At 45.1% G+C, this 13318-nt stretch overlaps 1 protein-coding gene and 1 non-coding gene across 3 annotated transcripts; both read left to right on the forward strand.

Moving 5' to 3' along the window:
- Positions 1-935: 935 nt before the first annotated feature.
- Positions 936-2786, forward strand: LOC123395041 (rhodanese-like domain-containing protein 9, chloroplastic). Of its 2 annotated transcripts, XM_045089956.1 has the most exons (7): positions 941-1059; positions 1141-1400; positions 1504-1654; positions 1847-1932; positions 2061-2165; positions 2267-2394; positions 2567-2786. In XM_045089956.1, exons 1-6 carry the CDS (start codon positions 1019-1021, stop codon positions 2338-2340), a joined length of 717 nt encoding a protein of 238 aa, XP_044945891.1. In that variant the 5' UTR covers positions 941-1018; the 3' UTR covers positions 2341-2394; positions 2567-2786. The 2 variants fall into 2 exon arrangements, with proteins under 2 accessions (XP_044945890.1, XP_044945891.1); XM_045089955.1 differs by having other exon boundaries at positions 936-1059; positions 1141-1654.
- A 1640-nt stretch (positions 2787-4426) lies between these two features.
- LOC123400566 lies at positions 4427-4565 on the forward strand. Its single transcript, XR_006610798.1, has one exon. It is a non-coding gene; the product is annotated as a small nucleolar RNA Z247 (small nucleolar RNA).
- Positions 4566-13318: the final 8753 nt, after the last annotated feature.

Here is a 13318-nt window from a genome sequence, read left to right on the forward strand (position 1 = left end):
TAGCCAAAAATCCTCACTCGCTGCTATATGAGCATGACAAAGAGGAGAAGAGTAAAATCAGTCGAATGTTGCATCTAAGGGTTGTTGTTGTTGTTGTTATTTGCCAAAAAGAGAAGGGTTGTTGTTGTTGTTGTTATTTGCCAAAAAGAGAAGGGTTGTTGTTGTTGTTGTTCAGCCCTAAAATTTATACCATCTTTTTATGCATGACATGCATCATGTTTAGCAAAGTTTGCTTTCATTCACCCACACTTTATTACTTATCAGAAATAAAAAGTGATTGTGTGCATCAATTGGAGGAGACCGGGATATCATCCTTTTGAATCAGAAAACATTGCAAATCGGACATGAGCTCGGGTGAACAATAAATCAAAATAATTTCAAAAATGTTCAAAAGAAATTAAAAAAATTATGATAACATTGACAAAAGTTCTAATATCTTGCGAAATTTCATCAGAAAATCATATTTTTGTGAGGCGTGGCAAAAAAAATCGATACTCTAAAAATGCTACTTTCAAAAGCATTTTGAAGTATCAATTTTGTTTTTGCCATGGCTTTCACAAATATGATTTCGTAATGTAATTTTGCAGGCTGTTAGAACTTTCGTCAATGTTTGTTATCAAAAAATTCAATATTTTTTAAATCTGTTTTTTTTTTGAATTTTACCATTTACCCCGAACTCATTTGAGCTCGGGCTGAGAAGCACACTTTCATTGCAAATCCTGCTAGCTAGCTAAGTGTAAGTGTCACTCCAGCACAGATGTTCCAAAATTCCAGGAATCGGCATCAAAGAAACAGGAACAGTGCCACTCCATATGCTATGGGCTCGTGGGCCCCCCAATGAAAACTCTCCCTCTCCAGCGTGGATCCGACGTGGCACGAGCCCATTGGACCCCTGGATATCCCCCTCTCTTCTTGCTGCAAATCCATTTGCCTCCCCCAAAGAGCCCATTTCTTTCTTCTCCAGGAGAACAAAAATTTCTGTAACAAAGAAAAGAGCAGAGAGAATCAAGAAGCAGAAATGGCAGTTCTTGGTCTATCTACTGCCTTCTCTCCCCCAAGGTGAGCCAAGATACGCCTCCCCCTTCATTTTCTCCATTGTTAATCTGGCTTCGTTCTGAGCAACAAATCCGTGTGGCTCAGAGGTTCTTGGATAGCTGTGAGGCTCAGGAATGGCGCCGCCGGGCGGAGTAGCGGGGGCCTGTCCCTTAGGAGGTCCGCCGCCGCCGCCGTCGCCGTCCGCGCGGAGGTGAGCTTCGTGGACGGCGACGAAGCGAAGCGGCTGGTGGCGGAGGAGGGGTACACGGTGCTGGACGTCCGGGACCGGCGGCAGTACGAGAGGGCGCACGTCAGGGCCTCCGCCCACGTCCCGCTCTACATCGAGAACGAGGACAACGACATTGGTACTACTACTACATACTGCGCGCTACGTGCAGAGCTCGCACTCCGGCACACTTGTTTATCCTGCAGTTTCTTCAAGAATTTCAGTGTGTTCTTCTCTGCCAGGAACGATCATCAAGCGGCAAGCGCACAACAACTTCGCCGGCCTCTTCTACGGCCTGTCCTTCACCAAGCTCAACCGGGACTTCACCAAGACGGTGAGGAGCAAGTTCTCGCCGGAGAGCAAGCTGCTGGTCGTCTGCCAGGAAGGCCTCAGGTAATTCTTCAGTTAACAAATTAGTTAAGGCCCCTTCTTCAGGCTGCTAGTAATTCATAACCAATATATTAGTATAACATTAGCATTATTACAACTACTATAACATTAGCATTGGTCCAAAAAAAAAAATTGTTTTTGTAGTTCACTGTCAGAAGCTAACTTGGCCCTTTTTATTTTGTTCATCTGCTGAAGGTCCACAGCGGCTGCAGATGCATTGGAGCGAGAGGGCTTCCAGAACCTGGCCTGCATCACCTCGGGTCTTCAGACATTGAAACCAGGTATCAGCATTCAGTAGTACTGCTCTTAAATCCTCTCTAGAATTTACTGACGAAATGTTGAGGTGTTAACGTAGAGTGTTTTTGCAATTCTTCTGGATTGTGATGTAATGAATCGTCATGTTACGCAGGAACGTTCGAGACCGTCGGCGAAGCCGAGCTGCAGAATGCGGGGAAAGCCGGCCTTGTGACCATCCAGGGGAAGATCTCCATAGTTCTTGGGACTGTCTTGATAAGTAAGACCGAGCTAACTTTCCTATCTCAGAACAATAACAATAATAATAGTAATAATAATGTGTGCATCAGATCATGATCGTCGTTTTATCCACGTATGCAGCTTTGTTGTTGCTCATAACAGTGTTCCCGGACCAGGCTGAGCAGATCTTCGAGTTGGCTGGCATCAAATTGTGATTAGAATCGCTGCTCTTCTAGTTACTCTCTTGAGTTCATATTTTTCACTGTCAGGTACTGAACTCTTCATACTTAAATTCTTCTACGGACAAACACAATTGATGCTACTGATTTAAGCTTAATGGCACAAACAACAGCTCCTGCTGAGTAGTATGTAGGCTAGTTGTTATAAAATCTGGATGCACACTAATTTGGTTTGTGTGTTGTTTGTTTCATTTTGCTGCAGGTTAAGTGTATCAGTAGGTGTACTTGGTGGGATATCTTCAGACTGAAAAAGGATGTTAGGCTCCATGTGTAATATTTAGGGACTTTCTGAAAATTCTACTACTGTGTATTTTGGCTCAAGTAATTTGTTTTTCTCACATACACCCTTTTCTGTGTCAATTGTAGTTCTATCGATAAATTTTGTGCCGTTTCAAGTAAAAAGAAGAATTGTGTTCAACTCATCGATTTTGAGTTATTTAAATTAGATGCCAGACCTCCATTATTTTGCCAAGCATGTGCGGATTACTGCTCCAGGGCTTCAGTACTGAAGAATTTATCCATCTTATCATGCTTCTACCAGAATTTGTCTTTCGAAACACAGAGCATAAAAGCACGAAAACAGAGGTTGCATATGATGTTTAGACCATAAAATACTTGCCTCCATTTGATGTAAAAAGCTAAATAAATGTGGGCATGATATGGAACGAATATTTCTCAGTTAACTAAGGCTGTGTGGCATTGTCATGGATTGTGGTAATCACATTTTTCTTTGCCCATTAATTTCATAATTAGCCGGTTGTTTCCTATTGTCATGCCTAATTTTCCACAAGAGATTATAAAACAAGTTCACCACAACATAGTTCAACGACAGGAGACAAAACCTAAGAAATTGAGTCATCTGCACCTGAGCTTGTGAGCGGCGGCTGGTGGCATCCGTCCTTGTGAGATTGGTGGAGTCTGGACCGTAAGATCCACATCAAACCAAACTACAGTAACGTGCTCACTCGGTGCAACCAGGTTAAAATGCAAACTCCCAAGTTGCCTTTTCAAATGATGTATGGTATCTGGAAGTAGCAAGGAACACAAGAAAATCACATAAACAATAGATTAAATCTGCTATTATCAAGCAATAAATTAGTAATAGCATGCAAAGAACTCAACACATAACCTTTTAGAGAACAAAAAAGAAAGAAGTTAGGGGCCGTGTGATGACCTGTAAGTGTATCTAATCCCATCTAAGGGCTTTGGATGATTAAATGACAAACCATGTAAGGGATTAATGTGTTTGTGAGTATACACGGGTGAAAGTCCCTGAGGATTTGGTTTAACCAAGAGTTATGATTGTTGAAGATATTATTGTTAGGCTGATAGGCTGTTCCTAGCGCATCTAGTAAATCTGTTAGGTAGTTTAAATTATGTTAAGATTATCTCTACCTTACTCCTTGTACTCCAAGTCATTGTATGCGCTCAAGGGATAAGCCCCTTCCTATCAATAAATACTCGCGGCCCTCTCACGTGAGGGTAGAACGCTTCCACCACAATTTCTACATGGTAATCAGAGCTACATCTTCCCCTATGTCCTAGAGAGAAAAAAACAATCTCCACGATAGCTCTGATGGCGTCCTCATCATCAACCCAAGCTATCTCCGGCAGTCTTGGACCCTAAGTCGCGGAGAAGTTCACCAGGGAGAACTATCTCCTCTCGAGGGCACAGATCCTCCCCCACTTCCTTGGCACCGGCCTCTATGGCTACCTTGATGGTTCTATCGGTGCGCCGGAGAAACTCATCGTTGTCAAGGACAAAGATGAGAAGGATCAGTCGATTTCAAACCCAGCCTACGAGGCATGGGTGAGACAGGACCAACAGGTCCTTGGGCACATCTTGAACAATGTGTCAAGAGATGTGCTCGTCTTGGTGGTCTCCATCCGCACAGCGCACATGCTCTGAACCTCCCTCGGTAATATGTTCGCTTCACAATCTCGTTCACGTATCAATAACATCCGCATCTCCCTAGCCAATGCTCAGAAAGGGACCCAATCTGCCCCGTAGTACTTCGGACGGATGAGGGCACTAGCAGATGAACTCGTTGATGTGGGAAAGCCACTGGATGAAGACGAACTCCTCTCCTTCATCATCGCGGGACTAGACCTTGATTACAATTCTGTAGTCTCGGCCCTAGACGCTCGCATGGAGCCGGTCACCGTCGACTTCCTCTACGCACAGGTCTGCAACTTCGATCAGCGCGTGGAGCTGTTCACGGGAGGCACAGGCGATGGAGGATTCAAGTCCTCTGCTAACACTGCTACTCGTCATGGAGGGCCGCCCCCATCTCCTGGCAAGCCTCGAGATCAGAAGGAATCTAGTGGCGGTCATAGGAAGAAACAAGGCGGTGGCGGTGGCAGCGGGCACCCCTTCTACAACAACAACAAGGGTGCCTGACTAGGCGGCGGTCCAGGCGGTCGAGGAGGCCCCGGTGGCCCGCCGAACGGCAACAACTCTAGAAGCAACGATCCCATCCAGTGCCAGATGTGTGGAATACTTGGTCGTAGTGCCAAGGACTGCTGGTACAGGTTTGATGATGATGCTCTTGAAGAAAAGGTGGCCGATGCCACCCAGTATGGGGTGGACACAAACTGGTACGTCGACAGCGGGGCGACCGGCCACCTCATCGGAGAGCTAGAGAAGCTGACTGTCCAGGAGAAATGTCGCGGTCAAGATCAGATACATGGCACCAATGGGTGAGGTATGAGAATAGATCATATTGGTCAATCAGTATTGCATAACTCTAGCCGTCCTATTTATCTCAAAAAATCCTTCATTCACCTCATGCTAGAACAAATCTCCTCTCTATTCATCGCATTGCTTTGGACAATCATGTGTTTCTTGAGTTTCACCCATTTTTCTTCTTGATTAAGGACCAAACAACGAGGAGAATTCTCTACAGAGGTAGATGCGTTGCTGGCCTCTATCCATTGATCTCTCGGTTTAGGAGTTCCAATAAACAAGGTCTTGGTGTCACCACATTATCCTCAGCAAGGTGGCACGATCGCTTAGGGCATCCTTCTTTTGCTATTGTTCAACGTGTGCTTAGGAAAAATAAGCTCCCATTTGTTGGTCAGCCTAGTAATGAAACAATTTGTGATTCATGTCACAAAGGCAAAAGTCATCAATTACCTTACCCTCTGTCAACTAGTGTTTCGTCCAAACCATTAGAACTCGTTTTTTCTGATGTATGGGGGAAAGCAACTCCCTCTATTGGTAGACACACATACTATGTAAGCTTCATTGATGATTATAGCAAGTATACATGGATCTACCTTGTCAAACATAAATCTGATGTCTTTCAAGTTTTCCAAAACTTTCAAGCACTTGTTGAACGAAAATTTAATAGCAAAATTATCTCAGTCCAATCACACTCGAGTGGTGAGTTCGAAAAACTTAACCCATTTTTTTAGAAATTGGGAATTTCTCACCATGTCCCCTGCCCTCATGCCCACCAAGAAAATGGCTCTGCTAAACACAAACACGGACATATAGTTGAAGTTGGCCTTTCACTTCTTGCAAATGCATCCATGCCATTAAAATTCTGGGATGAAGCTTTTATTACTGCTACTCGTCTCATCAATATTCTGCCTAGTCGAGTTATTAACTTTGAGACACCCACTGAAAGATTCTTGCATATCAAACCAAATTATGCCTCTCTCAGAGTTTTTGGTTGTGCCTGCTAGCCCAACCTACGACCCTACAATTCTAGAAAACTTTCCTTTAAGCCAAACAGTGTGTGTTCATTGGATACAGTCCTCAACACAAAGGTGTGGAATGCTTAGATGTTTCCACAGGCAGCGTCTACATCTCCAGAGATGTTGTTTATGGTGAGTCAGTTTTTCCTTTCAAAAATCTACATCCCAACGTCGGGGCACTCCTACGCAAAGAAATTTTTCTTCTTCCTAGTCATCTTACCGCCTCATCTATAGAGGAAAATAATACTATTGATCATATGTATAATTCTTCTGACCCTGCTTCTCAGCCTCCTAATGATGCAGATTGTGCAGGAAGAATTTTTGCTGAAGCAATCGGCTCAGAAAATGCTCAAAACAGGGTGAATCAACCCTTATTTCATGCTGCAGAACAGGACAACAACGAGAGACGTGAGACTGATTCGCCCCAGTGTGCAGCCTCGGGATCGCCAGGCATGCGATCCCATGCAGATCCACCGCTGCCTCCACCTGGATCCGCCTCGGGACGCCTCGTCGTCTCTAAACTGCGTGGGGCTGAGGAGGCCCACTCCTCGCCAGCCACGCACGCGCGGCACCCGCAGCGCTCGTCCACTCGCACCTCGGATGGGGGCCCCTCCTCACATGGTGACCTTGGTGTGGGCCTTGTCATGGGTCCCACGATGGTTGGTGATGTTGCGCCAGATGCTGGCGTTCCCTTTGGCATCGGTGTTGATTTGCCCTCGGGTTCTAGCGACGCGCAGGTTGTCTTGCCCGCCACTTCTGGCACGAGATCTTCCTCGGGATTGCTGGCGCAGACGGGCGCGAGATCTTCTGCAACAAGGCCTGCTGCATCCACCTCTACGTGTCCCGGTACACGGCTACAAACAGGCAAAATTAAATCAGTAAATTACAAAAATATTTTGAAGTTTGGACTAACCTGTACCACAGGAGAGCCCCGGTCTGTTGAAGAAGCTTTGGCAGATCCAAATTGGAAGAGAGACATGAAAGAAGAATACATGGCCTTAAAAAGAAATGAGACTTGGCACTTGGTTCCACAAGGTTAAGGTAAAAAAAATTGATTGTAAGTGGGTATACAAAATTAAGGGAATATCAGATGGCAGCATTGATAGGTATAAAACTAGACTTGTAGCTAAAGGTTTCAAACAAAGATATGGCATTGATTATGAGGACACCCTTAGTCTAGTTGTTAAAGCTGCTACCATCAGATTGGTCTTGTCTATTGTTGTGTCTAGGAAATGGAGCTTAAGACAGCTGGACGTACAGAAAGTGTTTTTACATGGTGTTCTGAAAGAGGAGGTATATATGAAACAACTACATGGGTTTAAGAGCAAGAATGCATTGTTTCATGTGCGCAAACTTGATAAGGCTCTTTATGGCCTTAAACAGGCCCCTAGATCATGGTACTCTCTGTTGAGCATGAAGTTGCAAAGCATTGGTTTTGTTCCTTCCAATTCTGATACTTCATTGTTTATTTTTCATAAGTCCAATATAACAATGTACATGCTCATATATGTTGATGATATTATTGCCGCAAGTTCATCACATGAAGAAGTGACAACACTTGAAGGATTTGGGCTCAGACTTTGCCTTAAAGGATCTTGGAGACTTGAGTTTCTTTCTGGGTATTGAAGTCAAGAAACACAAAGATGGTATAGTTCTATCTCAAGAAAAATGTGCAACTGATTTGTTGAAGAGAGTTGGTATGCAGGGTTGCAAGCCTTCACCAGCTCATTTTTCTAGCTCAGGGAAGTTGTATTTATATGAAGGTGAGCCTCTTAGTGAAGAGGATGGTACTCAGTATAGAAGCATGATTGGTGCTCTTCAATATTTGACTCTTACTAGACGAGATATATCCTTTGTTGTGAACAAAGTGTGTCAGTTTTTGCATGCTCCTACCACCCTGCATTGGACTGCTACTAAACGTATCCTGAGATATGTGAAACATACATTTGGTGTTGGGCTAACATTCAACAGGTCATAGTCCAACCTTATCAGTGCATTCACTGATGCTGACTAGGCAAGCAGTGTTGATGACAGGAGGTCTACAGGTGGCTTTGCCATATTCTTTGGCCCTAATCTTGTCTCATGGTGTGCCAAGAAGCAAGCAACAGTTTCGAGGTCTAGTAAAGATGTTGAGTACAAAGCACTAGCCAATGCTATTGCAGAAATTATCTGGCTTCAGTCCATGTTAAAAGAACTAAGAGCACCACAAGTGCAAGCCCTTGCTTGTAGTGTGATAACCTTGGTGCCACCTATCTTTCTGCTAATCCAGATTTTCATGCCAGAACCAAACATATTGAGATGGACTTTCATTTTGTTAGAGAGTGAGTTGCCAATAAACGATTGGATGTTCCCTTTGTGTATTCAGGTGATCAGATTGCAGATGGCTTCACCAATGCGCTACCCAGAGGAAGCTTTGAGAAATTCAGACGTAATCTCAACTTGGCTGTGATTAAGGGGGTGTGTTGAAGATATTATTGTTAAGCTGATAGGTTGTTCCTAGCGCATCTAGTAAATCTGTTAGGTAGTTTAAATTATGTTAAGATTATCTCTACCTTATTCCTTGTACTCCAAGTCATTGTATGCGCTCAATGGATAAGCCCCTTCCTATCAATAAATACATGCGGCCCTCTCACGAGAGGGTAGAACGCTTCCACCACAATTTCTACAATGACCCCTTGTGTGAAACAATTGAAGAACTCATAACGTACTTTGAAACTTGAGAAGCTTTTGTGTAGACTTTTGTTTATTAGTTTATCTATTGTTGCTTCTATTTGAGTCATGGGACAAAACGTGCCATTTAGAGGGGTTCAAGTGAAAGTTTGATTAAAGTCTTTTGTGTCTGCTCAATCCAACCTATTTTTCTGAGAAAGAAGACTTTGAAATATCCTTCCAGGGGAGTTATTTAGCCTCAATGTCTTCGGGGCATCGGAGTTAAATGTCTTCATCAAGGAGTCAGATGCCTTGCCCTGCAAGTGAGTCCACATACACCGGATTTGAAATTCGACCATTAGCCACATGTTGCGTGGTCATTGTGAGTGTGCCTCCAACGGTCATAGCAGACCCTCAGTTATCATCCACGACTATAAATAGCCGCTACCTCAACCATAAGCAGTGGCGGATCTAGGGGTGGACAAGGTGGTCCATGTGTGGAAAGTGTAGATGGCTGAATATTATGTATATTGATGTGACCTTCATATGGGGTATATAGAATACATGAAGGGGTAGAAGCTTGGAGTACAAGACAAGTAATACATGGTTTAAACCTATTCGATCTCTACTCCTTATCTCTATCTTTAAACCCAAAGTATATTCTAACATTCCTCCTTAGTCGTAGCTGGAGTGAATCGAACGATTGCGACTGAATTTGAAGTCTTGTGCTTTCGTCTTCCTCTTCGATGCGCCATCACCAACTGCATATCTTATGGGTCGACACCAAGTGCGGTGATTGCGTCCCTTTCTGGTGCCTTCGCTATCTTCTCCTCTATTCCCTCCCGCAGTCATAGCGGGAGTGTCGTGGACGCAAGTGACGAGGCATATGTTGTTGACTGGAGTTATTGCCGAAGAGTAGCTGTAGATGTAGCCATGTATGTCGTTGTCGAGGAAGCCGGTCATGATGATGTAGCCGTGGTCGAGGTAGTCGTGGTAGATGGTGTAGTCGTCATGGATGATGAAGCCGCACAAAGCCGGAGGCGCAAAAAAATGCGTTATGACGGAGCTGCAGACATGAACGATACACCTTGTGGGTGTGAGAGGATGTCGTAGGTGATGAGTCCATCTACTTTGCCAAGACCAGAGGAAGCCCATCAAACACACATCGATTTTGCCAGAACCGTGTGGCCATGTAGGGTCGTCATTGTAGTGACACCATGTCGATGCAGCCGTGATGTCATGGATGACGCGGTCGATGCCGTCGTCATGGCGCGGTCATTGCCGTCGTCGAGGTCGCGTCTTGTAGAAAAAAAATTCAGAGAATGCTCGGTGTCCATCTTATGAACGAGATGGTGACGGTGTACTCACAATGATGGTGATGAAGACCTTGGCGATGAATTATTGTTGATGGCGTCGCAACGGTGTGTCGACGATAATGTATCGTTTGAAGGCGTCCCTTGCGACGGCCAAGTGTCGATGAAGTGTCGCGCCGGAGAAGTCGATGAAAAATTGCATCACTTTTCACACTGGCCTGACGTATGGATGGTGCATGTCGTGATAGCTTCTCGTAGATGTGCTCGATGAAGATTTTTTTCTTAGGCGTGATGTAGTCGTACAGCTAGGTGTTGATGTTCGACTTGATATAGATGTCTCAGTGCAGCCATGCCTTGCAGATCGGCGGGGCGTAGGTCGATGCAGGAGATGATGAAGAGCTGGGTTGCTAGCTCGCTCTCCGTGGGTGTGGCCTCCGACGGCGATGGAGTGCCAATCGCGACCATGCGTTCTAGGGCATGTGGCTCGCCTAGGCCACCTGCCAAGGCACTGCCGACAACGTGCGTCCTGCCTCTGGCTTCCATGGGTTGGTTGCCCGGCGCCGCGCCTTGCCGATGAGTTGCTGCTGCAGTCGGGAGATCTGTGCACACGTACTTACGCTGATACGCCTTCCTGTAAGCGGAGGTTGTGTCCGTCGATGCTGATGGCTTGTGATAGCCTGACTTATTAGGGATGATAGACTACTCATATCAATAAGGAATTCCTTCTTTTCCGAGAGCCCATTCGAACAGAACTCCCAGGTTAAGCGTGCTTGGCTTGGAGTAGTTCTAGGTGGGTGACCGACCGGGAAGTTGGTCCCGGGTGCGCATGAGTGATGACAAAGTGCGCAGAAAAGACTAGTATTGATATGTGGGGCCAGTCTAGATCCCGCCAGGAGTAACGACCGCCGGCGGGTGTGTCCGGGGCGTTACAAGTTTGGTATCAAAGCCAACCCTCGCGGTTACACGGATGTTTGCGGGCAGGTGTGCGGTCATGTTGTTCATGACGTTTGTGACCCGTCGTGGCACACGGCATGGTACATGTACTGGACTGGATGCATAGACGTTTGTACCAAGAGGGAACGCTCCTGTGGCCCGACGAGGACGTCGGTTCCTCTGAGTGGTGGTGTATGTGATAGTCTGGCTTATTAGGGATGATAGACTACTCATATCAATAAGGAATTCCTTCTTTTCCGGGTACTGGACTGGAAGTTGGTCCCGGGTGCGCATGAATGAGGACAAAGTGCGCAGAAAAGACTAGTATTGATATGTTGGCCCAGTCTAGATCCCGCCAGGAGTAACGACCGCCGGCGGGTGTGTCTGGGGCGTTACATGGCCCAATGCCCCAATGTTGTCGCCTCCGTCCGAGGGAAGGAGCTCAGTATATAGGGTGTGTTTGGTAGCATGCACAAGGGTGCATGAGACTAAAAAGTTCCCTTCCCAATCCACTTTTAGGTGTTTGGTAGGGTGTATGGGCTCTCCTGAGCATAGTTCAGTCAATGCAAAAAACGTCCAGAACGAGGTTGAAGAGAGCACCCGCGTAGAGGCGAGCTAGGCTGAGCTTAGGTCGGTTCGACCCAGAGCGCTCGATGCAAAAAATCCACTCCCCGACCCACAACGCTTCCCATTCCCCTCCCCCTCCCCACCTAGCCGCCAGAAGGGCGCGCCGCCGGCCCGCAGTCGCGTCCCCGTCGTCCCGCCGGCCCCTCCCAGTCCAAGCTCGCTGGCCCGCCATCGCCTCCCCGGCAGAGGTAGCCACCCCCTCCCCTTCGCGAGGCCGAGGCCGCCGGCTCGCCGGCCCGCCGTCGCCTCCACCCCTCCCCCTCGCTTTCCTTCTCAGTTGGTGTTGTTACCGAACCCAGAAATCTCCCATCAATCACACCTCTACTGTCTAATTTCGCTGCTAAGATTGGATCTGTGTAGAGACGATATAAATGCTGATATAAAATCTGTTGTGCTAAGTTTCATTTTAAGCATATTTTTCTGCTAAGATTGAATTTGTTTGCATATTTTATTTAGAGATGATATAAATCCCGATCTTCTTTGAGTTGATGTTAGTTGATGCTTGTTGAAACTATCCCTTTTGGCTATGGTTATTATGTCTTATGTAATATGAATCTAATCATACAGTGCTATAATTATGGTTATTATGTAATATGAATCTACTTGTGTACCATTATAAATTATGGTTATTATATGTGTTATGCCAATTGTTGATCTTGTCGTCATGGTAATATTTTTGCTGAAATTATTTCCTCAAGTGTTGATATGTTTTGTCAATATTGTCTTGGCGTCAAAAAATATATTCATGCAGCCTAGCTCAGATACAGGCTACCAAACACAGTCTTGGCATAACATGTCTCGTTTAATGCAACCTACCAAACACAATCTCAGTTCAGCATGCGTCAATACATATACTGCTACTAAACAACTGCAGTTACATGTACTGAGCATGTCTAAACTCAACATGTCTTAAATGAAAAAAACTAGCATAGGATGGGAACTGCTTCCAAACACACCTATAGATACCGTTGTGCCGCACCGTGACGTACGGATCTGGCAGAGCTTGATGCTAACCATGGATAGCAACCGTTTGTGCACGTGGATTTGCATTGATTTGTGCAGAAAAATTCTCACGGGAAGAGGGTTCGCCGGATTTTTGTAGCTAAAAAGATATCAGTCTAATGAAATTTCGAAAATTGAGAAATTTATCTAAACTAATCTACAGGACCGATATCATCTTTGATTTCGATCGGATGCCGCACCCCCGGAGAAAGAGGATTAATCTTCCGGGGCGACGCGCTGCGGAAGTTGTGAAGAAACCTAGGATCAGGGTACTGCTTTTATACCATATGAAAAGTGTAGATGGCTGAATATTATGTATATTGATGTGAGCCTCACGTGGGATATATATAGAATACATGAAATTAAAGGTTTGAAGTATAAGACAAGTAATATATGGTTTAAACTTATTCAATCTCTACTTTTTATCTTTATCTTTAAACCCAAAGTATATTCTAACACCATGAACCACCCTGAGATTTCCACGTAAACTATATATCATAGAAAAAAATTATAAAAAATTATACTATTGGACCATCTGTCATATTAAGCTGGATCCGCTGACCATAAGTGATGGCTGCTCCAACTGACAAGTATTCTCTGAGCAATCCATTCCTTGCACTGATCTCAGGGAATCCTAAGCAAGCAAAAAACCTAGAGTCTAATTACGTAAAGTGATTAAGCATCATTGAAAAATTTGTCAAACCCTAACTTGAGCTTATTACTTTTAA

The sequence above is a fragment of the Hordeum vulgare genome, chromosome 5H, assembly GCF_904849725.1.
Source record: "Hordeum vulgare subsp. vulgare chromosome 5H, MorexV3_pseudomolecules_assembly, whole genome shotgun sequence".
Taxonomy (NCBI): Eukaryota; Viridiplantae; Streptophyta; class Magnoliopsida; order Poales; family Poaceae; genus Hordeum; species Hordeum vulgare.